Source organism: Lissotriton vulgaris, chromosome 3_1 (genome assembly GCF_964263255.1).
Source record: "Lissotriton vulgaris chromosome 3_1, aLisVul1.2, whole genome shotgun sequence".
Taxonomy (NCBI): domain Eukaryota; kingdom Metazoa; phylum Chordata; class Amphibia; order Caudata; family Salamandridae; genus Lissotriton; species Lissotriton vulgaris.
The window spans coordinates 1,569,222,407-1,569,245,209 of record NC_141689.1 but is presented as its reverse complement, the minus strand read 5'-3'; the positions used below and the strand labels follow the sequence as shown (position 1 = coordinate 1,569,245,209).

At 47.4% G+C, this 22,803-nt stretch overlaps 1 protein-coding gene across 4 annotated transcripts in view; it reads right to left on the bottom strand.

Annotated features, from left to right (window-relative positions):
• Positions 1-22,803, bottom strand: part of SUSD1 (sushi domain containing 1) — a 767,543-nt gene that overhangs the window by 134,113 nt on the left and 610,627 nt on the right. For all 4 annotated transcript variants that reach the window (XM_086962059.1, XM_086962061.1, XM_086962060.1 and 1 more), the window contains one exon: positions 8,803-8,896. In XM_086962059.1, the coding sequence (XP_086818185.1) occupies positions 8,803-8,896 (94 nt within the window). The remainder of the gene's footprint in view (positions 1-8,802; positions 8,897-22,803) is intronic.

The following is a 22,803-nucleotide window of genomic DNA, read 5'->3' as shown; positions in this document are numbered from 1 at the left end:
CGGTTGTGCTTGTGTTCTTGAGGGGACATTCTACCAGGAGGAACCGCCGCCGGACCCAGCTACTGTTTCCTGTGGGTCCCTGCATGCTGGCCTGTCTGGCTGCACCTTGCTGGGGTATCCCCAGCACCAAAATCCTCTGATTCTGCCTTCCTGGGAAATTTGTGGAAGCTAGAGGCTGGGGGCGCTTTGTACAGACTTTGAGGAGCAGCACTTCTGTTTTTCACTGCTGCAAGGAGCTGCGAGCATTTTTGAAAAGGGGATTCCCCTGCTTTTGGTGATTATTTTAAAGCGGGTGCCCACCCCGTGTATTGCTGCTTTATAAATATTTAAACCAGCAGGAGCCCACCCCACTGTTGTGCTTGCAGAGGCGGGTGTCCACCCGCATTTGTGTATTTATCTAAAAACCACGGGTGCCCACCCCACAGTTACTTTTCTCAAAACGGGAGCCTACCCCGTATTGCGGCCAGAAGGAGCCACTGACCCACGGCGACCCGGAAGCGGAACCCTGCAAGCCTTGACTGTGGGCGGGGCCTGAGTGTGCACGTACGTCAGCGCCGGCTGAAGCGGGGTTCAATGAGGAGAGGGAGAACCCTAAATCCAATATACAATACAATACAACCCAGCGTGGCCTATGGTGACCTGTGCAAGAATAGAAGACCCAGACAGGAGCCTACCCCACGTTGGGACGGACCGGGAAAGAAGGAGCCACCCTCTAGACCCAGGCGGGAGCCTACCCAGCGCTGGGACAGGCGTCGGAGTAAGTCCCCGGTGCCCAGGAGAAGAGCCGAGCAGAGCCAGGCGGGATCCAACCCCGCGCTTCTGTGTATGCCGCCAGCCGGAGAAGAGATGCTGCTGGTCTTGGCGGGGCTCCCTTGTGACGTGGGAGCCTCGCGGACTGCCCCGAAGCGGGAGGAAGCAGAGCCTGAAGTCCGGAGGAGTTCCCCCCTCCCGCAGGAAACCGGAGAGAGCACAGGAGTCCCGGTGAGTGGGGCGCCGATCTGGCATTGTTGGGGGCATTTTTCCAAAAAGGGGAGACCCGGGAAGGAGAGGCTCCCCAGCTCCTTCGTGGCGCCAGCTATTCTCCCCGCAGTCTGTTCGCTGCACAGTAAAGTGCCCCCCGGGGGAAAGCTGATATTTGGAAGTCCCGGAGTGGGACTTGCATACTGTGGACCTTGGGGCACATGGTATTAGAAGTCCCAGGGGGGCTTCGGTGGCACAGTGGTGCCCTCGCTAATTTCAGGGCATATTGTTTCTAAAGCCCCAGTGGGGGTTCAGGAGCACCACTGTGCCAGCCCCATATTTCCTTGTAGGCATTTTTCATTTAGAGTCCCAGACAGAGGGCTCAAAGGGCACGCTGGTGTCCATGCTAATTTTTACTGCTTTCCAGCAAGTAGTGGGCAGCTGCCACGTTTAGGCCTGAACTTTTGCACGCTTAACTTTTGCTGCATGCGCAGCCAGCCCTGACACTGTTGACCATAGGGGGCTGGAGCCCTGTGAAAGGCCAGCTGGCCTGGGGACCGTTTTCATGTGTTGTGCCCCCGATTGGGGCACACTGTTTTTATGCTAATCTGTTGCCTAAAGTAGTTACGCTTGAGATGTATAATGTGATGCTATGGTGTTTATGCATAATGTGTTTATGCCAATTAGGTTTATACAGGATGGGTTTTTATACCTAATGCTACTGTGATAACGCTGAGGTCATTATTGCGCCAGTAAGTACTGGTTGTGCTCTACATCTATAATTTGTGCTACAGTTATTATAAGTTTTACATCTACTATTTCTACTAAGTGATGATTCTGACAGTGGTCCATGTGGCCCTGTCCTGTGTATATAATCCCCTGTAGATACTGCCAAGTGCCAGTTGGCACGGTGTACACTGTGTGATTATGATCTAATGAGTTTATGATAATACAAAGGCTATTTTTATATATATCCTTGTGTGAAGTTCCTTTTGTGGTGTGCCTAGTATGTTGCTGCTGTTGTGAGTGTATTGCGCAAACACTTTACACATTGCCACCGTGATAAGCCTGACTGCTCGTGCCAAGCTACCAAGGGGGTGAGCAGGGGTTATCTTTGGCATGTAACTCTTCAGCCCTGACTAGAGTGTTGGTCTCTACCTGGCTTGGGCGCAAGCCTTAGCCAACCAGAGATCCCATTTCTAACAGTCACATACTCGCAAACACATCCCATTACTGTTATAGCTGACACTGGTCAATCCCAGAAGAAAAAAACCTCATTGAAATACACCCCTAAAAAACTGACACTATAAATATATGTGATGAAGGGGATTAGGAGAAATGAACTGTTGCAGTAATGCCACAACCTGTTTGAGGGAGGGAGCATAATGTAATTAACCGTAGAACGTGTTGCCAATTTTGTCAAAGCAAGCTGTGGTTTGAGGATCTTCTTTGGGGTGTCAAAAACAAGAGCACGACTGGAACTAGTGGTGATAAATAGCAGGTAAAAAAGCCACATCACAGCTGACATTTCAGAATGTTGTTATCTAAAGTTTAAGCCAAAATGTGACTTGGCCTCTGTCTAGGATGACCAGATATCCAGGACAGCCTTGTTTTTAGGAATCGACCTAGCGTACACTGCGCAGCAGTGTCTCGCAGGCCGAGATCTTATGTTTTTCAGTACTGGGGTTGAACCCGCCTCTCTCTTCCATTTGTAGCTCCATAAATGGAGGCTAGCCATTGGAAGAGAATGATGTCAATCAGTCTTGGAGCAGATTCGTTTGCGTTTCTGTCTTTTTTTAAGCCCCGCCTCCTTTGTTTCGTCATTCAGAAGTGGGCCATTGTGGGCATTTACTTTTTTAAAAATTTTTACAGGGATGTTTTTCGCCATTGCTAGCGTCTCTGTTGCCGGGATGGACGTAGCAATTTCTGTTGCCGGGGATCTCACACACGCCAGGCAGCCCGGGATGTTTTCCTTCTCCGCCGCCTCCCCCTCGCCGCCGGGCTGCACCCCTCCCTCCCTGTCCAGCGGCCATGCTGCCTCGGCTCAACACACACACAATGAAGGCACGCAGCTGGCAGGCAGCGAGTTACCTGTCTTTCCCATGGTGCTCTGCCCCAGCACCACCAGGCGCACGGTGCGAGCAGCGAGCGGGGGCCAGGCTGACAGAGCGCCGCAGCGGCTGGGGCAGAGGGAAGGGCGAGCTCATGGTGCCCGGGCTCAGTCAGCTGCTCCGTTCTCGGTGCCCTAACATCTTCGCTGCCCGCTGTTTCCTGGACCCCGCTCCCTCGGTCTCTCCTCAGACTCCGATGCGGCGAGCAAGCTGGCTCTGGCGCTGCTCCATGTCCCCAGCTTCGGCGCCTGCACCCTTCCTCTGCCCGGATCTCTGCTCTTGGTGTGGCAGTGGGCATCTTTTCCTGCCTGCCGGCCTGGGAGGAGCAGCCACAACGTTTTGGAAAGGCGCCGGAGCACCATAAAAATCACTCAGGCGTCCCGCAGCGGGGAGCCACTTTTGCCAGCCCTAGTCTTTTTTCCTCCCCACATCTGATCCCCAGAGGCTGGCTTACTCTTTGCTTTCTCTTTGTATCACATATTTGGATGCAATGACGGAAACAGCAAAATACAAGTCGGGCGCCACACTTTGTATTTATGATGTGACTTGTATCACATATTTGGATGCAATGACGGAAACAGCAAAATACAAGTCGGGCGCCACACTTTGTATTTAAGATGTGGCTTGTATCACATATTTGGATGCTGTTGGACCCGGCCCGTTGGGCAGGTTCACCCCTAGACTTTTTGCTTTTTCCTAGCCTGCTTATGGAACCTGGTGTTGGTGATTTTAGGCCTCTGCGCACTTTTTCACTGTGGTACAGTGTAAAGTGCTTGAGCTCTCTGTGAATGATGGTGAGTGACCTGCCCTCCCATAGGAATGAATGGGGAATATGTATGCCCATGGTAGTTCCTGATGTGTGGGGAGTGCAGGGGCGAGTTTGGTATGTATGAACTTGTGAGAATGAATTCTGCAAAATGATGTATGCGGCATGACTGTGTCTAGTCTAGAAGTACTACTTTTGGAAGTTGGCATATTTGTGTAAGTTGGTGCTGGCGTGTGATTGGCTGGTGAGCCTGGCCCAGAGTGCCTGGGACTGCTTGTGGATTGACTGTCTGGTTTGTGGATGACAGGGGCTGGAGAGCCCAGGAGGTTGTCTGAGTCAGCCCATGGATGAAAGGCAGCATCTGCTGCCAGGGAAGTGGGAGGAGATGGCACCTGATAGTGAAGGGCTGTGCCTGCCTAACTACAAAGCTGGCTCCACCTCCCGCTGGGCGACTGCCACCTCTGTCCCTGATACTGAAGGGGACTTCCCTCTAAACCATTCCAGCTGGTTCTCACACTGAGACTTCAAAGGCTTCAAAGACTTTTCACTGTATAAGAAGGGGCTGTGTCCCCTTCCAAAATGTTCTTGTTTCTAACTTGAATCTGCCAGGGGCATGCTGCTGCTGGGGCTCAGGGGAATCCCTGGGCCCTGCCCATCCCCTGGACCTCTGATGGATGCCTGGAGGACTTCTGGGGGGACCCCTCTGCCTTGCCTGGGCTGAGGGGGGGACTTTGCTGGACTTTCTGCCCCCCTAAGCACCTTGAAGTGCTTCTTCTTTGCTATAGCGCTGGGAGCGCTGGATTTGTCCTTCATAGCGCTGAGAGCGCTTTATTTCCTACCCATGGCGCTCTGGTTGCACTTCTAGTGCTGGAGTGCTTTGTGTGCCTCTATAGCGCTTGGAAGCGCGTTGCTGCTGGAGGCCGGCGGTGGATCGGCGCGGGAGCCCACTCCGCTTATTTGGCCGACTTGGATTTAACCATTTCTTTATTTAATTAGCGAGTGCCCACCTCGCGATTTCTGCCCGCCTGCCTGCCTAGAGAGGGCCGCCGCGCTGCCCGCGACGACCCGGAAGTACCTGGCCGGCTGGCCGGAAGTCCCGCCCCCGCAGCCCGGGGGAGGAAAAGGGAAGCCATGGTGTTTGCCTGCCGGTCTCCCGTGTGCTGAGGGAGACCGGAGATGCTGCAGTCGATAGCGGGGCTCCCGTGTGCTGAGGGAGCCCCGAGGAGAGAGAGGCGCCCCGGAGGAGAAGTGGATCGGGAGCCTGGCGGCTCCACTTGGAAGGTCGACGGCGGAAGGAGAAGGCAGGTCTCCATTGAGAGGAGGAGAACCACCGCCGAACGGAGCCCAGCGGAGAAGAGCCGCCGCCCGGAGGAGCCGCCCCTGAGGCCCGGTGAGTCTGGGCTGGGGCCGGGCGGAGTGGGGCAGAGCAGGGGAGGGGCGCCAGGACACATTGTCGGTGTCCGCCCCCCCCCCCGCAGTAGCGCGAGCTTGCGCCCGATGTGGGAAGCCACGAGGGCTTCAAGGGCGGCCCCGGTTGGCAGTGGGTCGCCCCATCGCGAGTGAAGCCACGAGGGCTTCAAGGGCGGCCCCGGTTGGCAGTGGGTCGCCCCAACGTATATGAGCCCAGAGAGGCTCTAGGGGGCCATTTCTTTTGATTTACGAGCCCCGCAAGGCTCAAGGGCCCTTTTGTTGCAAAGGCACAGAGTCAGGGCGGCCCCGGTTGGCAGTGGGTCGCCCCAACGTTGTCCAGAGCCATGAGAAGGCTCGAGGGGGCATTGTCTGCAGAGCCTGAGGGCTCCAACGTTTGGCCACAGTGTTGTTTTAGAGCCTGTGTGGCTCAGGTGGCGCAGATTTGTTCTAGGGGCTACTGAGAGCCCTGCCACTGCTTGTAGATTCTCCAGTTGCCCAGCACTTTGTGGGCAACTGCCACGTTTAGGCTTTTTGTACTCTGTGACTGGCGCTGCATGGCAGCGCGCCCTGACATTGGACTCAGGGCATCTTTGCCCCACAAGGCCAGTTGGCCTAGGGACTGCCACAGGTAGTGGCTTATGTAGTGTTGGCGCAATGTGATTTCTATGCTTTTTAATAGTTATTGCTTATGTGAGTTTTTGCGCTATTGATTTATTATGCACCTCTGAATGTGTTACTGCATCATGTGTCTTTCTTTCCATGCGCTGCACCTCTGAATGTTTAGTCATCATGTGTCTTCTTGCGCTGCACCCCTGAATGTATTTTATTGCATCATGTGCTTTATTCTTAACACCGCTGAATGCTTTAGGCATCATGTGTTTCTCTTTATTACTCCTCTGAATGTAGGTTATTGCATCATGAGTAATGTATTCTTTCTTAGACCCGTAAATGCTGAGTGATACTTAGGTGGTTGTCTTTTCTACTCCTCTGAATGTAGGTTATTGCATCATGAGTAATGTATTCTTTCTTAGACCCCTAAATGCTGAGTGATACTTAGGTGGTTGTCTTTTCTACTCCTCCGAATGTAGGTTTATTGCATCATGAGTAATGTATTCTTTCTTAGACCCCTAAATGCTGTGTGATACTTAGGTGGTTCTTCTTTTTTTAGTACAGGTGGTCCTAGTAAGGTCCTGGTGCCTGTTACCAGTGGTTACTGGTTGTTATCTTTGATTATTATTTTATATTCTACATTTTATCTAGAAGTGCTATATCTGAATATGACAGTGGCCCTTGTGGCCCTGTCTTGTGTACATAATCCCTGTGAATATTGCCCGTGCCAGTTGGCACAATGTATATGTGTGATTTTATCTGATGTGTTTTTACAATACAAAAGTTATTTTTATAATAACCTTGTGTGGAGTCTCTTTTGTGGTGTGCCTAGTATGTTGTTGCTGTTGTGCGCTGGCGCAAATGCTTTACACATTGCCTCCGAGTTTAGCCTTACTGCTTGAGCCAAGCTACCAAGGGAGTGAGCAGAGGTTATCTTGGCGTGTGACTTCCTTGCCCTGACTAGAATGGTGGTTTCTGCCTGGCTTTGGCGTCAGCCTTAGCCTACCAGAAATAGCCAGTTCTAACAGATGCAATGACAGAAACAGCAAAATACAAGTCGGGCGCCACACTTTGTATTTATGATGTGACTTGTGTCACATATTTGGATGCAATGACGGAAACAGCAAAATACAAGTTGGGCGCCACACTTTGTATTTATGATGTGTATCACATATTTGGATGCAATGACGGAAACAGCAAAATACAAGTCGGGCGGCACAAGGATGTGTGACGATACATCACAAACCATAACAACGCATGGTATTACAACGTAGTTTTAACATCGGAAAAACAATTACATAGCACGCAATTACATCGCATGCCGTTACCACGCGATTGCTGTGTCCCAGATGGTTAGTGGCATTACAACGCAGTAGATGATATCGCCTCCCGTTACTACGCTTTTTGTTTGCCAGAGTCTAATAACTCTGCCAAACGTGATGGCTTGGAAGGCCCAATTCTAATCTATGATGGTCGGCAATGTAACAGTTTTGGCTCATGGTCCCAGGTGGCATTCTGACTCCTCCAAGCACAAAGCTTTTTCAATATTATATACAAGCCATAGTTGCTGTTAATTTATCTTGTGCAACTAAGAAACACTGACAAAGCCAATAGTCCTGACTTGTACTTATGATGTGACTTGTATCACATATTTGGATGCAATGACGGAAACAACAAAATACAAGTCGGGTGCCTCACTTTGTACTTATGATGTGACTGTATCACATATTTGGATGCAATGACGGAAACAGCAAAATACAAGTTGTGCGGCACACTTTGTTTTTATGATGTGTATCACATATTTGGATGCAATGACGGAAACAGCAAAATACAAGTCGGGCGGTTGTACTTATGATGTGACTTGTATCACATATTTGGATGCAATGACGGAAACAGCAAAATACAAGTCGGGCGGCACACTTTGTATTTATGATGTGTATCACATATTTGGATGCAATGACGGAAACAGCAAAATACAAGTCGGGCGCCACACACAGTGTGGCTCTGTGTGGGTGTATATGCAATAGGTCCTGCATTTGCGAGCGATTACGCTATTGGCATTGTAAATGACAATGCCATTTATTTAACGAATAAGCTATTGGCAATGTAAATGACAATGCCATTTATTTATGATTTAAAAAAAAAAGTCATGAGCAATGCCAATAGCTCTACCTTTGATAATGCCGAGACCATTGCATTGTAAATGCTTCTTTAATAATCTGCCCTGAAAAATGTCAATAAATGTAACAAACGCCCCAGTTTTTTGAGAATGTTGATTGAACACAGAGGTAGGCAAGTTTTCATGTGCTCCAGTTCGCAATTTTCCACACCTTATTATAAAGCAAATTCATTAAACCAGATGATAAAGTGTGAAAAAGTGACATTTAATTATCGCCAGTGCCTCATTGTCTATGTTTCTATGTGAGTAAGCATGGTCAAATAAATCATTATGAACCATTGGGTCGATAGAAACGTGTAGTCTATGTTCATGAATTATCCAATTTTTTTTTTCGAAATCTGGTCACCAGTGCTTTAAATTGGCAGTACTTCTTTAATCTGAAATGGGAAGTACACGCACTTCTCACCGCTGCTTTAATACCTTTATAGGGAGAGTAACAGCGCTTCTCAGGAGTAAACAGGTATTGTAAATATGGGTACCTGGACTTTTATACTTCAATTTAACGCACTGATGGTCACCCAACCTCTGCCTAATTGACTAACCCAGCGGAAGTGGCGACAGACAGCACAGCTGGAAGCCTCGTGAGGGTTTAGCGTGTACATTATTTATGTAGCGTGCCTTATGCCCTTAGTGTTGTGCAGTCTGTACAAATAGCACACGATGCAGACCGCAGGATATCCAGCTAAAGAGCTCTGAAATCACAGCAATCAAAAACAAACGTGCCGCCTGCAGTGTGGCACGTGGCCAGAAATACAAACTTGACTTACCATGCAGCAGAGAAGGAAATAAAGAGAAAGAAGCAGACGACCGCGAGGGAGCTCAATCCGACCACAGTCACGTGCTGCCGAACTGGCGATATATCTGGAAAAGAAATCAAACAAGTCAGTTGGAACGTTGCCAGAGCAGGAAGGCTGCGCGCGCGCACGTGGTGCCGCAGATGACACTAATCACAGATGGCTACGGGACTGCTTCTATTCGGAGCTGCCTTTCTGGGTCTGCTGTCACTTTAAGGTTTGAAGTGGTGCCAAGAGCACGGGTATCAAAGAACAACCTTATTTATGCTTTTTTATATAGTGCAGACATTACTCAGAAGTGTCAGAGCACTTTACAATAGAGCGAAGGACGTTACATGAAAAATTCAGAATAACAGGGTAGTAGGTCACAATGCACAGGCCTTTATGTGGGCCGGGTCCTGCCGGTGCTCAACACTGTCAGTTCTAAAAAGCAGGGGCCGAAACGGGTCTCTATCGGGCTCTCCATTTTCGCCTTCACCATCAGGGTGAAAAAAAATCTTAACTCTGCGACAGTACAACTCTTCACTGCCTTTGAGGTAACTTCAAAGAGACTTGTTATAGTTCTTTTACTGTGTCATCATTTCAGAGCGGAAGTATTTTCAATATTATATGCAACAAAGCCTTAGATGTTGCTTATGTATCTTATGCAGCGGACGGCCATTGGCAAATGCAATAGCCCTAGCTTGTTGTAGGTAATCTTACTTTTTGTATTATATATCTGGATTCAATCACAGAAGCAGCAAAACGCCAGTTAGGCGGCACACTACGCTCAGCACAGTTTTTTAGCTTAGGTGTTTGAAGCCACACCTTTAACTTTATCGGCCACACCCCTTTGAGAGACCTCCCCGTTTTTTATACCACTTAAAGCCCTGACAATAAATATAGCTACTATGGTTACTCATGGTGAGAGTTGCGTATTTATAAATGACATAGTCATTACTGATTACAAATTTAGAAAAGTTAAAGCAATTAACCCGTTTACTGCAGCGGCAATTCCGCCGCAGGGCAGGCGTTGCATTGCACGGGACAGCCCTCGTCAGCCAACGGATGTGCGCAGCACTTCCGAGGTAGTGCTCGCGATGGCCGTTGGCCGACGAACCCACGCAAGGGGTTAAGGTTACACAAATACCTATTATATATTTACAGAGTGAAAGCAGAAAGATCGCTATAACTCCAGAGAGTGTACTGTAACAGTAAGGGTAACACCATTAAATGTGAGGGCATATGTCTGGTGGGGAGCTTGGTGAGGAGTGATTACTGTGAAAAATGTCTTTGGAAGAGAAGAGTTTAAAGTCTGTTTTGCAGATATGGAACGAGATGGTGGTGAAAAGGTTTGGAGGTAGCAAGTTCCAAATCCTAGTCACATTACCTGAGAAAGATTGCACCAAACACATTTCCCCTTTGAAGGTTGGAGATTCGAGCAGCAGATTTTCAGCATTTGTCATTGTCATTGAACCAGGTCTCACTGATGATTAGTAGGTCAAGGTTGTAGTGAGTGATGGTATATGAGATTTCCAGCTTCTGTTTTGTTGCAGATCTGCAGTTGTGAAGCATAATACGCAGCTCTGAGGTGACTGTTTTGGTGTAGGGGTGTCAGGGCTTTTGGTGTAGATAGGAATGATGTTCCTATAGGTCGATGCCTGTGTTGTAAGTGGCTGGCGTTTGGCTTTGACCAGGGAGTTGGTTGGTGTAGTGCATTGTTTTGTGTTGTCTGTAGGGGAGATGGTAGTATTATAGCTAGCAAGTAAACTTGAAATTTCAGTTTCAGAGAGATTGTGCGCGGCTCTTATGGGGCATGAGAGAAGAGTGCTCCTCAGGACTGAGTGTTTGTGGTATTGTGTTCCCGCTAATGGGAGTAAGGAGTCAAATATAGTGGACAATTTGGAGCATAAGTGGGAGATAGTGACTTCAAGCTGGAAGATTGTGGAGTTGAGATGGCATAGGTTGTTTTCGAGGGTGTGCAAAGCTATGCAGGGAATGTTATAATGCTCGGTAGGGACAGTGGGTTCTGAGGACAGGCCTTCTTGAAAAGCAGAGTGGGAATGGTGAAGGTAAGGTTACATGGTGGGGTTTTAGATTGTGGGGTGGATGGTGCAAAGTCATTTGGTTTTGGTTGGAGATAAGTGTGGGTGCTGATGTGGCGTAAACCATAGTCCCTCTTTGTCCTTTATCTGCTGCGTTTCTGGAGTTTCCGTCACTTGAGGTCTACCTGTGCACACCGCTTCTGGAGTACTTTTGAACTGGAGTCTTCACTAATGCTGTCTTGGTACTATAGCTACTGATGTGGCAATAAAGTTAGACTCCGCTCACAATAGCAGTGCAAATCTGCTTTTGGGTACCAACTCCAGTTTGGTCCCAAAATGGGATGGTGATGCAGTCCTGCCAAGAAACAGGATGCCGCCATGTTTCAAACAATGTTAGCTCCCTTCACATGGTAACCAAGTGAGGAGCTAATGTCACACGGGGATCTAAAGGTGTGCTGGAAACCCCTGAATTGCTGAATAGAGTGGGTTACCAGCTCATATTTTGAGCTTCTGCACAGCTGACGACCATTATGGGTGTTAAAACACCCCAGAAAGTGGGCAGCAGACTGAGAGATCTTTATCTTTTTTTTGATGGGATGAGGGAGAGTGGAGATGGTAGAAGTGTCTCACGAGCAGTGTTTGCCACAAAGCCTCGCCCCTCCAAGGCCCTGCGCCCTCCTCTCAAACTTTAAAAAATGTTTGGAGGTTGGCAGGTCTGTGATGTTTGGGCAAAACTCAAATCTTTCTTCTCTGAATTTGTAGATGAGGAAATGTGAGAAAATCTCAGAAAGAAATAGGACAAATACATTAGTTCAGCATTTGGAAATGGGGAGTAACATGCGTTATTTGCATCTTATTCACTATCTCTGCATAATTGGGCCCAATTGCACACCCAATAATTAGCGAATTCCACAGAGTGTTACATTTAAAGGCACACAAATTGCACCCAATTTTAGCAGCAGGATGTTGACTGGAGCCTGGTAGGGTTGTTTAACCAAGATCATAGTGGTATATTGGCAATTTGGTGTCTTTTTTTCACACCCAGGACTTAACAGCACAGCACTTTTTAATCTAGTAACAATGGAAGCAATTATATCATGCAGTTTTTATCCCTGATATAAAGTGGATAAAAGTCGATAAAAACCTCAAGTAAGTGAAAATAATAGCAGTCAAAGAAGTAGATATAAGAATTGCTTCAAATCTGCAAGTGGCATCCCTTTATGGTGGTATACAGCCTTTACAACGAATCTTTTACCACGCACTACTATTACAACGCAGTCATTACAACGCAAACCATTACAACGCATTGCGCTGGGGGGCGCTCTAGGATAGGGAATACGTTTAATTTACTATCCAACACCTTCCCTAGTGTCCACGGGGACTGGAGTTGGAATAGTAAATTAAACTATTCACTATCCAGCACCCCAAAGCGCTATGCGTTGTAATGGTATGCGTTGTAAAAACCGCGTTGTAAAGGTATGCGTGGTAAAAGTATGCGTTGCAACGTCATACATCCCTTGATGGTACTCCTGCTATCACTTACTTTGCAATGGAGATCCTTGCCATACTTTTTTTAATGCAATGCAAATATGTTTATTGGTATCAGGGATGGCTGCTCCCTTTCTTTATTGTAGATGGAGCACCAGTGTTCCCGATATCCACCACTGTAAAAGAATAACACTAATGGCCTAAAGCAGTGCTTAATATGTGTAAAAAGAAGTGCCAGGGCCCTTGTCAGGAGGCCACTGGCCTGCATCACCCATTGCCTCTGCCAGTGCTGCCAATGACAGTACCAACATAACTACTATTACACTCCTACAAGTTATGTTATAGGTTTTACTAAAGCACAACAATTACTCGGAGGTGTCTAGGCGCTAAACCTTGATATAGTGTTCATAAGCCCAACTAATAGATAAAAAGGCAAGTTTTTTTCAGTGCCTTCCTCAAAGACAAAAGATCAGGCAAGGCTTTAATATGGACAGGGAGAGTATTCCAGAGCCTGGAAGCAAACACCATGAAGCTTCTTCAGCCCCATGTTGAGCGTTTGAAAGTAGGGACAATGATATTTCTGGCAGTCCTGCAGCAAAGGAGCCTGTTGGAATGGTACCACTTAAAACTATCTTTGGGAGATTTAGGGACTATGTTGTGCAATGCTTTATAGGTGATGCATTAGGCTTTATAGCATATCCTTTGTTCAATCGGTAACCAGTGCAGCTTCCACAAGGCAGATTTTGCAGACTGAAATTTAGGAATCTTCAGCAGTAGCCTTGCTGCTGCATTTTGGAGGGATGAAGTTTCTTTACAAACGGCTTTTACACATTCAGATAGAGGTCTTGCAATAGTCTAGTTTATATATAACCGGACTTGTCACAACAGTGGTTTGCAAGGGCGGTGGGGTATGTGGAAGACTTTTCTTCACTATCTTTAGTGGATAGAATGAAGATTGAATAATAGTGGCTTTCCCTTGATCCCCAAAGGCAAGCTTGTTGTCCATAAGGACACCAAGATTCTTTACCTTTCTAGTTGGCTCAGGGAGAGTTCCTAATTCTTGAGGTCACCAAAAAGAGACCTCTTTGCCGAATATGAGGACCTCAGTCTTCGCTGAATTCAGTTTCAGGCAGTCTTTGTCTATCAAGTCACTAACTTTTGACACCTATCATCCTTACCCGAAACGGAGACCACGATCAGAGTGTAATCGCGTGTGTTGTGAGAGAGAAACAGAATAAATTAATTAAACCTGTCAATGCCAATATATATACATTGACCAGAGTCTGGCTTAATGAAGACCCTTGAGGAACTCCGCAAGGCAGGGAAATGGGCTGTGATTCAAACCTATTAAAAGATACAGTTAGATCTCTTTCACTAAGGAAGGATCTCAGAAAGGCAATAATCTCTATGTAATCCCTATGTTGTGGAGACAGTCAACCAACAAATTGTGGTTGACTGTGCCAAAGGCCGCTGATAAATCAACAGCATTAGAGCTGCTCTCCCAGTCTTTTTAGGAGTGGCCCTAATTTTGTCCGTGGCCACTATCAGTGCTGTTTCTGTGCTATGGCTGCTCCTGAACTCAAAGTGTGTATGGTCCAGGAGCTGATGCTTCTAAATAAAAGTATTCAACTGTTGGTACAAGGCTTTTTCTACAATTTTTGAAGGAAAGAGGGGCCTAGAGATGGGGAAATAGCTATTCGTATCCTTAGGATTGAGATTAACCTTCTTTAACAGTGGAAGGATTGATGCCTTCTTCCACTGTGTAGGCAAGAAGCCAGATTTAATCATTTTGTTAAACATTTCAGTGAGGTAACTAGCAATAGTATCCGGGCAAATTGAGCAATGGAAACAGGGCATGGATCTGAGTGAGGACCAGTCTTACTTGACATAATCAACTCTACTACCTGTTCCTTGCCAAGAGGAGCAAATTCGAAGAGCTTATTATGCTCTGGTTTAGATGAAGAAGGCCTACTCCATCTAGGACAGGTTTAAGACTAGAAGAAAATCTATCATAATTAAGTTCAACTTTATTTTGAAAAAAAGTCACCAGTGAGTTGCAAAAAGATAGGCTAACTTATACTGTGTTGTTGCCCAGAACATTAGAGAGCTTCTTGACTGTAAGAAACAGTTTTTTCACTGAGTTTTTTGCCGCATCAATCCCTGAGTGAAGTATTGTGATTTTTCTTCCACTAGTAGGCTTTTATAGTCATCAATACACTGTTTGTTTTTTTCTTTCTCTATCCTATCATAGTTTTTTCGCAACTTCTTTCTTGTATTCTGCACATCTGTTTCTGGCTTCCCAGCCTATCTGTAACCCATGGCGCCGAAGGTTTAGATCTTCTAGTAACAGTTGACTTGGCAGGTGCCAGTGCAAGAGAGGTAGATTGAAGCCAGTTAGACTAGCTTGTGGTTAGTTGATCAAAATCTTCAGTCCATTCAGGCTCAGAATTGATTAAAAGCTGATTAAATTGAGCCGCGTCTATTTTGTGATAAACACAGTGAGTTTGGACACTGCAGGGCTGCAGGGCTGAGCGTCCCTTCTGAGCAACCTTTATTTTCAAATGAGACTGCATTATGATCGGACCAGCTCAGAGGTAGCATATCAGAAAAGTTCTGCATGGAATGGTGCGAAGGGGCCCGGGATCACAACCCCAGGCCCCGCTGAATGTGGTGAGTGCCGTCCCGCCGGCCCCGGCCAGGATGGTGCCTGGTCCACCGAGGAGGCCATAAGGGGCGCCTGGGTGGGACCAGTACCCCAAAGAAGGTGAAAACAGCCAGGGGTGGGCTCTCCAAGCTGCGATGACTCACCTGGGGGTCTGGGTGGGACCGGACCGCCAACGAAGCCAAGATGAGGCCGGAAATATTTAGCGCGGCTCTTCCAGAGCAGCGGGGGAGCCTCTGCTATGATATTCACGGGGCTGGAGGAAGCGCCTCATAATGCTTTGCAGGCCCGGGCCGGCCTGCAGGAAAATGCCTGTCTTCCTGCATGTGGTGGCCCCAGGAAGACGGGGTCACCACAAGGTGTGTGCAAGGTGCAGGGGGAGCTGCAGGAGCAACACAGTCTCCCCCAGCACAAAGATGAAAAGTCCCTCCTTGGGTCTCTGGGGACTCCCAAGGAATAACCCCTCAAGGGCTCAGCCGCAGTCAAAGCATTCTCAGGCTGGAACTTTTCTTCTGCAGCTGGGGGGTGTCTTAGGGACTGCACCACGGTATGAAGGTCTGAGTAGGGGATGTATGGCGAAGGGCATCCCCTGGAGGTGAAGAGGTGTAATTGCACCAGAAATGCATTTACCCATTTATTTCTTTTTAGAGGGACTGAAAGTCAGATGTGTAATGTGAAATACCTGTGTAAGGTGCAGTTATAAACCAAGTGGGGTTATGTTACCAGACATTCCTGCTAGGGTGTTTGGCTGTATATGCTTGATCCTGTGATACAACTGTGATGCCTTTTAGGGGCTTTAATTGCAATGCATTGCAACTGTTATCAACTATGATAGGTATTTCGTTTAAAGTGATGCCCAAATATGTATTCTTGCTACTGCTTAGGGGAAGAACAGCCCAGACTGTTAGCCACTAAGATGGAGCGGGGTATACTGTATGGACGGTATGAAATGCTCAGTCAGGGTTATGTGTCCCAAGGGCAGGTGTACCTATTTTAATGTTTGTTGAGATGATGAGGTGGGTCACCACTGGGATGGTGCCAGTGGGCAAAACCCTAGCTCCAGGTTGTGTCAACACACTGCATTTGGGGGCAGCGGTGGAGATGTTATCCAATGTCACAAAGTAATTCCAACAGCTTATGTATATTTGTAAATTGGTGCATAGTATTAAGTAGTGTGTGTGTTTAATAAATGTACTCTTACTTTTATAAAGCAAAGTACAGACTGGACAATTAATTATTGAGTGTTATTTCTGTGCACCTCTAATGGCGGTTAATAGCCCACACCACATCCCTTGAGTAAGCCTTAGACTGCCCGCTACCCTCTGAGAGTCAAGCGCTACAATAGGGTGTTTGGTTACCAGTGAAGGACAAATGTGACATGTTATTTGTGCAGGCTTCACAGATACTGCCTTGTTTTCCAACAAGATCTCAGTTGGAATGCCTGCCAAGTGTGACATTTCAGACTATTCCAGTCTCTCAAAGCTATGAGAGTGGCTTGGGTGGCAAATATTAGTCATTTAATGTATATTGAATTATTAAACAACAGTTGTTGTGCTTACCTCTAAATTAGATTAGCAGCGCCACCATGTGGCAGACTGTCATAAGTGCTGGTGTTGGCAATTAAGTGCTGGTGCCGAGCACCGAAAACCACTGTCTCAAATTAAGCACTGCCTAAACCAAGGCCATCACCATAGTCTCTGTGACACGCTCTGACATACATAATGCATGTGGAAGGAGGACCTGCTTTTGCTGCCAAATGTATATGTTAGAGTGGAGATGGTTGGGGGTGCTGAATGCTGTAGCTCTTGCACTGATAAAGACCGCCCACAAACTGCCAAGAATGATCCTAATTATGCAAGTGTCAGCATTTTATCATGGAGGGATAATCTGTATCATGCCGTGTATTCTCACAATTTGCCATGAGCCAACATCATTATGTGTGGATTACCAGGGGTTATCATTTGGCATCATCCTCTGGGTGCCTGCAAAATGTAAAGATCTGCCATCCTCCGCCCGAGAAATTCCTAAAGTCCCTACCTTACCTGGAGTGTGTGCCACTCCTGCTTCCCCCATGCATTCCTGCTTGCCTTCTTTCATGCCCCTCCCCCAGAAAATCCTGCATTCCCCCACCACAGGCTGTCCAAAGCACCCCAGTCTGTCACCTTCATCCTCCTGGGAGTGCTTACAATGGATCACTTTATCCTTCCACTTTCACCTAGGAACTTACTTCTGCCCCCCTATTACCTGCACTAAAACTTGCTCCTCCCTAGGTAGTCCTTATTGGTCCCAGCCTTTATTTATTCCTCCCAAGAGCCCCAAACGAGTAGCAGCAACTCAGAATCAGCACAGAGAGACAGAGTGTGTGAGAGAGAGAGAGAGAGAGAGAGAGAGAGTGTGTGTGTGTTTGCATGTGTGTGTGTTTGTGTTCATACACAATGTCATACGTTCCATCTGGATGCTTAAACGTCCAAGGTTCCTGATTTTATGATTTACACCATTTATCCCCTTAGGATGAGCTCAGGCATGCAAAGTTTTACACTACTAAAATGAACAATAACAAGAACAATTCATATTTTCATATAGTGCCTGCTAGCATGACATATTTAGTACCCCACATAACAAGTGTTATTAAAAAAGTTATTTAAAAAAACATTCTAGGAATTTATGTCTATAATGCCTTCTATTATTTGAGAACCAATATTTTGTTTAAACGTGTGAGGAGATTGGGGATGGTATAATACGTTTCTGATTTTTACATATCATATTTTCAGTCTTTTGGTAGTGTTTCACGCCTTAAACCAATGGGGCCAGGCTGTTCTCAGGGCTCTTGAGTTCAGACATTCTTTGGCACCAATATATGAGCATAAGTCAGACCATCCAAGATATAGGGGGCTATTAGTATGGAGGACAGTCTTACGTCCGTCCGCCACCCTAGCGGTGCTGGGACCGGCCGCCAGTGGTGCGACGGTCCCGCACCAGCAATTAGGATGCCACCGCCACGGTGGCAGTGGCATCCCGCATACATTCCATTGTGGCGGGCGGTGCTGGAAGCAGCACCTGCCACAATGCAAGATATGCATGTCTCGCATTTGAATGCACAACGTGGCAGGCACCGTGCAGTGCCTGCCACCTTGTGCATGCAAATGCAGAGGGGTACCATAGGTACACCCCATGTGCACACCCCACCCCTCCCCAACACCCTGGGGGCCCGCAATGGGCCCCCAAAGAAACAAGCATTTACAATGCAACGGTCTCGCCTTTGCAAAAGTTAGCGCTTTTGGCATTGTAAATGACAAATGTTTTATTTATGTGTTGGTTTTGGAAACAGATAAATAAATGGCATTGTCATGAGCAGTAGAGAGTGAGTAGTAGAGAGTGAGTAGTAGAGAGTGAGTAGTAGAGAGAGTAGTAGAGAGAGTAGTAGTGAGTAGTAGAGAGAGTAGTAGTGAGTAGTAGAGAGTGAGTAGAGAGTAGTAAGTGAGTAGTAGAGTGTGTAGTAGAGTAGTGAGTGTGTAGTAGAGAGTAGTGAGTGTGTAGTAGAGAGTGTGTAGTAGAGAGTGTGTAGTAGAGAGTGTGTAGTAGAGAGTGTGTAGTAGAGAGTGTGTAGTAGAGACTAGTGAGTGTGTAGTAGAGTGGTGAGTGTGTAGTAGAGTGGTGAGTGTGTAGTAGAGTGTGTAGTAGAGTGTGTAGGAGAATGTGTAGTAGGGAGTGTAGTAGAGTGTGTAGTAGAGAGTGTGTAGTAGAGAGTAGTGAGTGTGTAGTAGAGAGTGTGTAATACAGAATGTGAAGTAGAGAGATTGAAGTAGAGAGATTGAAGTAGAGAGATTGAGGTAGAGAGATTGAATTAGAGAGATTGAGGTAGAGAGATTGAAGTAGAGAGTGTGGAGTAGAGAGTGTGGAGTAGAGAGTGGAGAGTCTGTAGTAGAGTGTAGTAGAAAGTAGTGAGTGTGTAGTATAGTAGTAGAGAATGTGTAGTAGAGTAGTAGAGAGTAGTAGAGGGTGTGTAGTAGAGTGTGTAGTAGAGCGTGTGTGTAGCAGAGTGTGTAGTAGAGTGTAGTAGAGTGTGTAGTGTAGAGTGTGTAGTGTAGAGTGTGTAGTGTGTAGTAGAGAGTGTGTAATGTAGAGTGTGTAATGTAGAGTGTGTAATGTAGAGTGTGTAATGTAGAGTGTGTAATGTAGAGTGTGTAATGTAGAGTGTGTAATGTAGAGTGTGTAGTAGAGTGTGTAGTAGAGTGTATAGTAGTGTGTAGTAGAGAGTGTAGTAAGTAGTGACTGTAGTAGAGAGTGTCTAGTATAGAGTGTGTCGAAGAGAGTAGTGGCTGTAGTAGTGAGTGTGTAGTGAGTGTGTAGTAGAGTGTGTAGTAGAGAGTAGTGACTGTAGTAGAGAGTGTGTAGTAGTGTGTAGTAGAGAGTAGTGACTGTAGTAGAGTGTGTAGTACAGTGTGTAGTAGAGAGTAGTGACTGTAGTAGATAGTGTGTAGTAGAGAGTGTCTAGTATAGAGTGTGTCGAAGAGAGTAGTGGCTGTAGTAGTGAGTGTGTAGTGAGTGTGTAGTAGAGAGTAGTGACTGTAGTACGGAGTGTGTAGTAGTGTGTAGTAGAGAGTAGTGACTGTAGTAGAGTGTGTAGTACAGTGTGTAGTAGAGAGTAGCGACTGTAGTAGAGAGTGTGTAGTAGAGAGTGTGTAGTAGAGTGTGTAGTAGAGAGTAGAGTGCGTAGCAGAGAGTAGTGACTGTAGTAGAGAGTTTGTAGTAGAGTGTGTAGTAGAGAGTGTGTAGTAGAGTGTAGTAGAGAGTAGAGTGCGTAGCAGAGAGTAGTGACTGTAGTAGAGAGTGTGTAGCAGAATGTGTAGTAGAGAGTAGTGACTGTAGTAGGGAGTGTGTAGTAGAGAGTAGTGACTGTAGTAGAGAGTGTGTAGTAGAGAGTGTGTAGTAGAGAGTGTGCAGTGATTTGAGTTTTACATCAAATTAAAAACGGGAACGGAACAAACTCATCCTATACATTATTGTGGTAGGTGCCCACGCATATAGGGTTAAATCATGCGTTAGATGCCACAGGTCCCACCAACACGCTTCCTTTATGATAGGAGAATGCCCAACATCGCGGAGATTTGCTCTCTGCTCTTCCCGGATATTTGTATTTTCAAATGTATAATGTTATCCTGCTAAATGAAGACGATGCTCAAACTATAAAAGAAGAGGGTTTCACAGATATGTTAGTCCTTCCGGGCAAACGAAATGACCCAAAGAAAGATCAAGTGACAGTTTAGAGCTCCAAGTGAGTCTTAAACGCATAGCATCAAAAAACGAGCGGGGCATCAAACTGCAGTGTCATTCAATCAAAGCTTCAAGGCTTCTGAGCGCTAGCCGAGAATTATTTTTTGTGAAGCACTAATCACTGTGGAAGGTGCCCCTGCTATCCCAGATGTGAGAAGTCAGTCTGATATGAAAATAAGCAGTATTTGGAATGAATGTATTTGGCAGGGGGAAGGTGGGGCGGCGCAAGACCGTACTGACGAGTGAACAGGAGCCATTTTGTACCGAGTGATTCTGCCTGTGTGCATGTAGACAAACCAGGCAGCAGCATGAGCATGTGATTCGGTAAAATAACAAGCATTTACAATGCAATGGTTTTGCCTTTGTTAAAGTTAGAGCTATTGGCATTGCTCTTGACACTCTGAAGCTCCACTCTGCATTCTGAAGCTCCACTCTGCACTCTGAAGCTCCACTCTGCACTCTGAAGCTCCACTCTGAAGCTCCACTCTGAAGCTCCACTCTGAAGCTCCACTCTGAAGCTCCACTCTGCACTCTGAATCTGCACTCTGAATCTGCACTCTGAAGCTCCACTCTGCACTCTGAAGCTCCACTCTGCACTCTGAAGCTCCACTCTGAATCTGCACTCTGAAGCTCCACTCTGAAGCTCCACTCTGAAGCTCCACTCTGAAGCTCCACTCTGAAGCTCCACTCTGAAGCTCCACTCTGCACTCTGAATCTGCACTCTGAAGCTCCACTCTGCACTCTGAAGCTCCACTCTGCACTCTGAAGCTCCACTCTGAATCTGCACTCTGAAGCTCCACTCTGCACTCTGAAGCTCCACTCTGAAGCTCCACTCTGAAGCTCCACTCTGAAGCTCCACTCTGAAGCTCCACTCTGCACTCTGAATCTGCACTCTGAAGCTCCACTCTGCACTCTGAAGCTCCACTCTGCACTCTGAAGCTCCACTCTGAATCTGCACTCTGAAGCTCCACTCTGCACTCTGAAGCTCCACTCTGAAGCTCCACTCTGAAGCTCCACTCTGAAGCTCCACTCTGCACTCTGAATCTGCACTCTGAAGCTCCACTCCGAATCTGCACTCTGAAGCTCCACTCTGAATCTGCACTCTGAAGCTCCACTCTGCACTCTGAATCTGCACTCTGAAGCTCCACTCTGCACTCCGAAGCTGCACTCTGAAGCTCCACTCTGCACTCTGAAGCTCCACTCTGAAGCTCCACTCTGAAGCTCCACTCTGCACTCTGAAGCTCCACTCTGAAGCTCCACTCTGCACTCTGAAGCTCCACTCTGAAGCTCCACTCTGCACTCTGAAGCTCCACTCTGAAGCTCCACTCTGAAGCTCCACTCTGAAGCTCCACGCTCCACTCTGCACGCTGAAGCTCCACTCTGAAGCTCCACTCTGAAGCTCCACTCTGAAGCTCCACTCTGAAGCTCCACTCTGAAGCTCCACTCTGAAGCTCCACTCTGCACTCTGAATCTGCACTCTGAAGCTCCACTCTGCACTCTGAAGCTCCACTCTGAAGCTCCACTCTGCACTCTGAAGCTCCACTCTGAAGCTCCACTCTGCACTCTGAAGCTCCACTCTGAAGCTGCACTCTGCACTCTGAAGCTCCACTCTGAAGCTCCACTCTGCACTCTGAAGCTCCACTCTGAAGCTCCACTCTGAAGCTCCACTCTGAAGCTCCACTCTGAAGCTCCACTCTGAAGCTCCACTCTGCACTCTGAATCTGCACTCTGAAGCTCCACTCTGCACTCTGAAGCTCCACTCTGAAGCTCCACTCTGCACTCTGAAGCTCCACTCTGAAGCTCCACTCTGCACTCTGAAGCTCCACTCTGAAGCTCCACTCTGCACTCTGAAGCTCCACTCTGAAGCTCCACTCTGCACTCTGAAGCTCCACTCTGCACGCTGAAGCTCCACTCTGAAGCTCCACTCTGCACTCTGAAGCTCCACTCTGCACGCTGAAGCTCCACTCTGAAGCTCCACTCTGCACTCTGAAGCTCCACTCTGCACTCTGAAGCTCCACTCTGAAGCTCCACTCTGCACTCTGAAGCTCCACTCTGAAGATCCACTCTGAAGCTCCACTCTGAAGCTCCACTCTGAAGCTCCACTCTGCACTCTGAATCTGCACTCTGAAGCTCCACTCTGAAGCTCCACTCTGAAGCTCCACTCTGAAGCTCCACTCTGCACTCTGAATCTGCACTCTGAAGCTCCACTCTGAAGCTCCACTCTGAAGCTCCACTCTGAAGCTCCACTCTGAAGCTCCACTCTGAAGCTCCACTCTGCACTCTGAAGCTCCACTCTGAAGCTCCACTCTGCACTCTGAAGCTCCACTCTGAAGCTCCACTCTGCACTCTGAAGCTCCACTCTAAAGCTCCACTCTGCACTCTGAAGCTCCACTCTGAAGCTCCACTCTGCACTCTGAAGCTCCACTCTGAAGCTCCACTCTGCACTCTGAAGCTCCACTCTGAAGCTGCACTCTGCACTCTGAAGCTCCACTCTGAAGCTCCACTCTGCACTCTGAAGCTCCACTC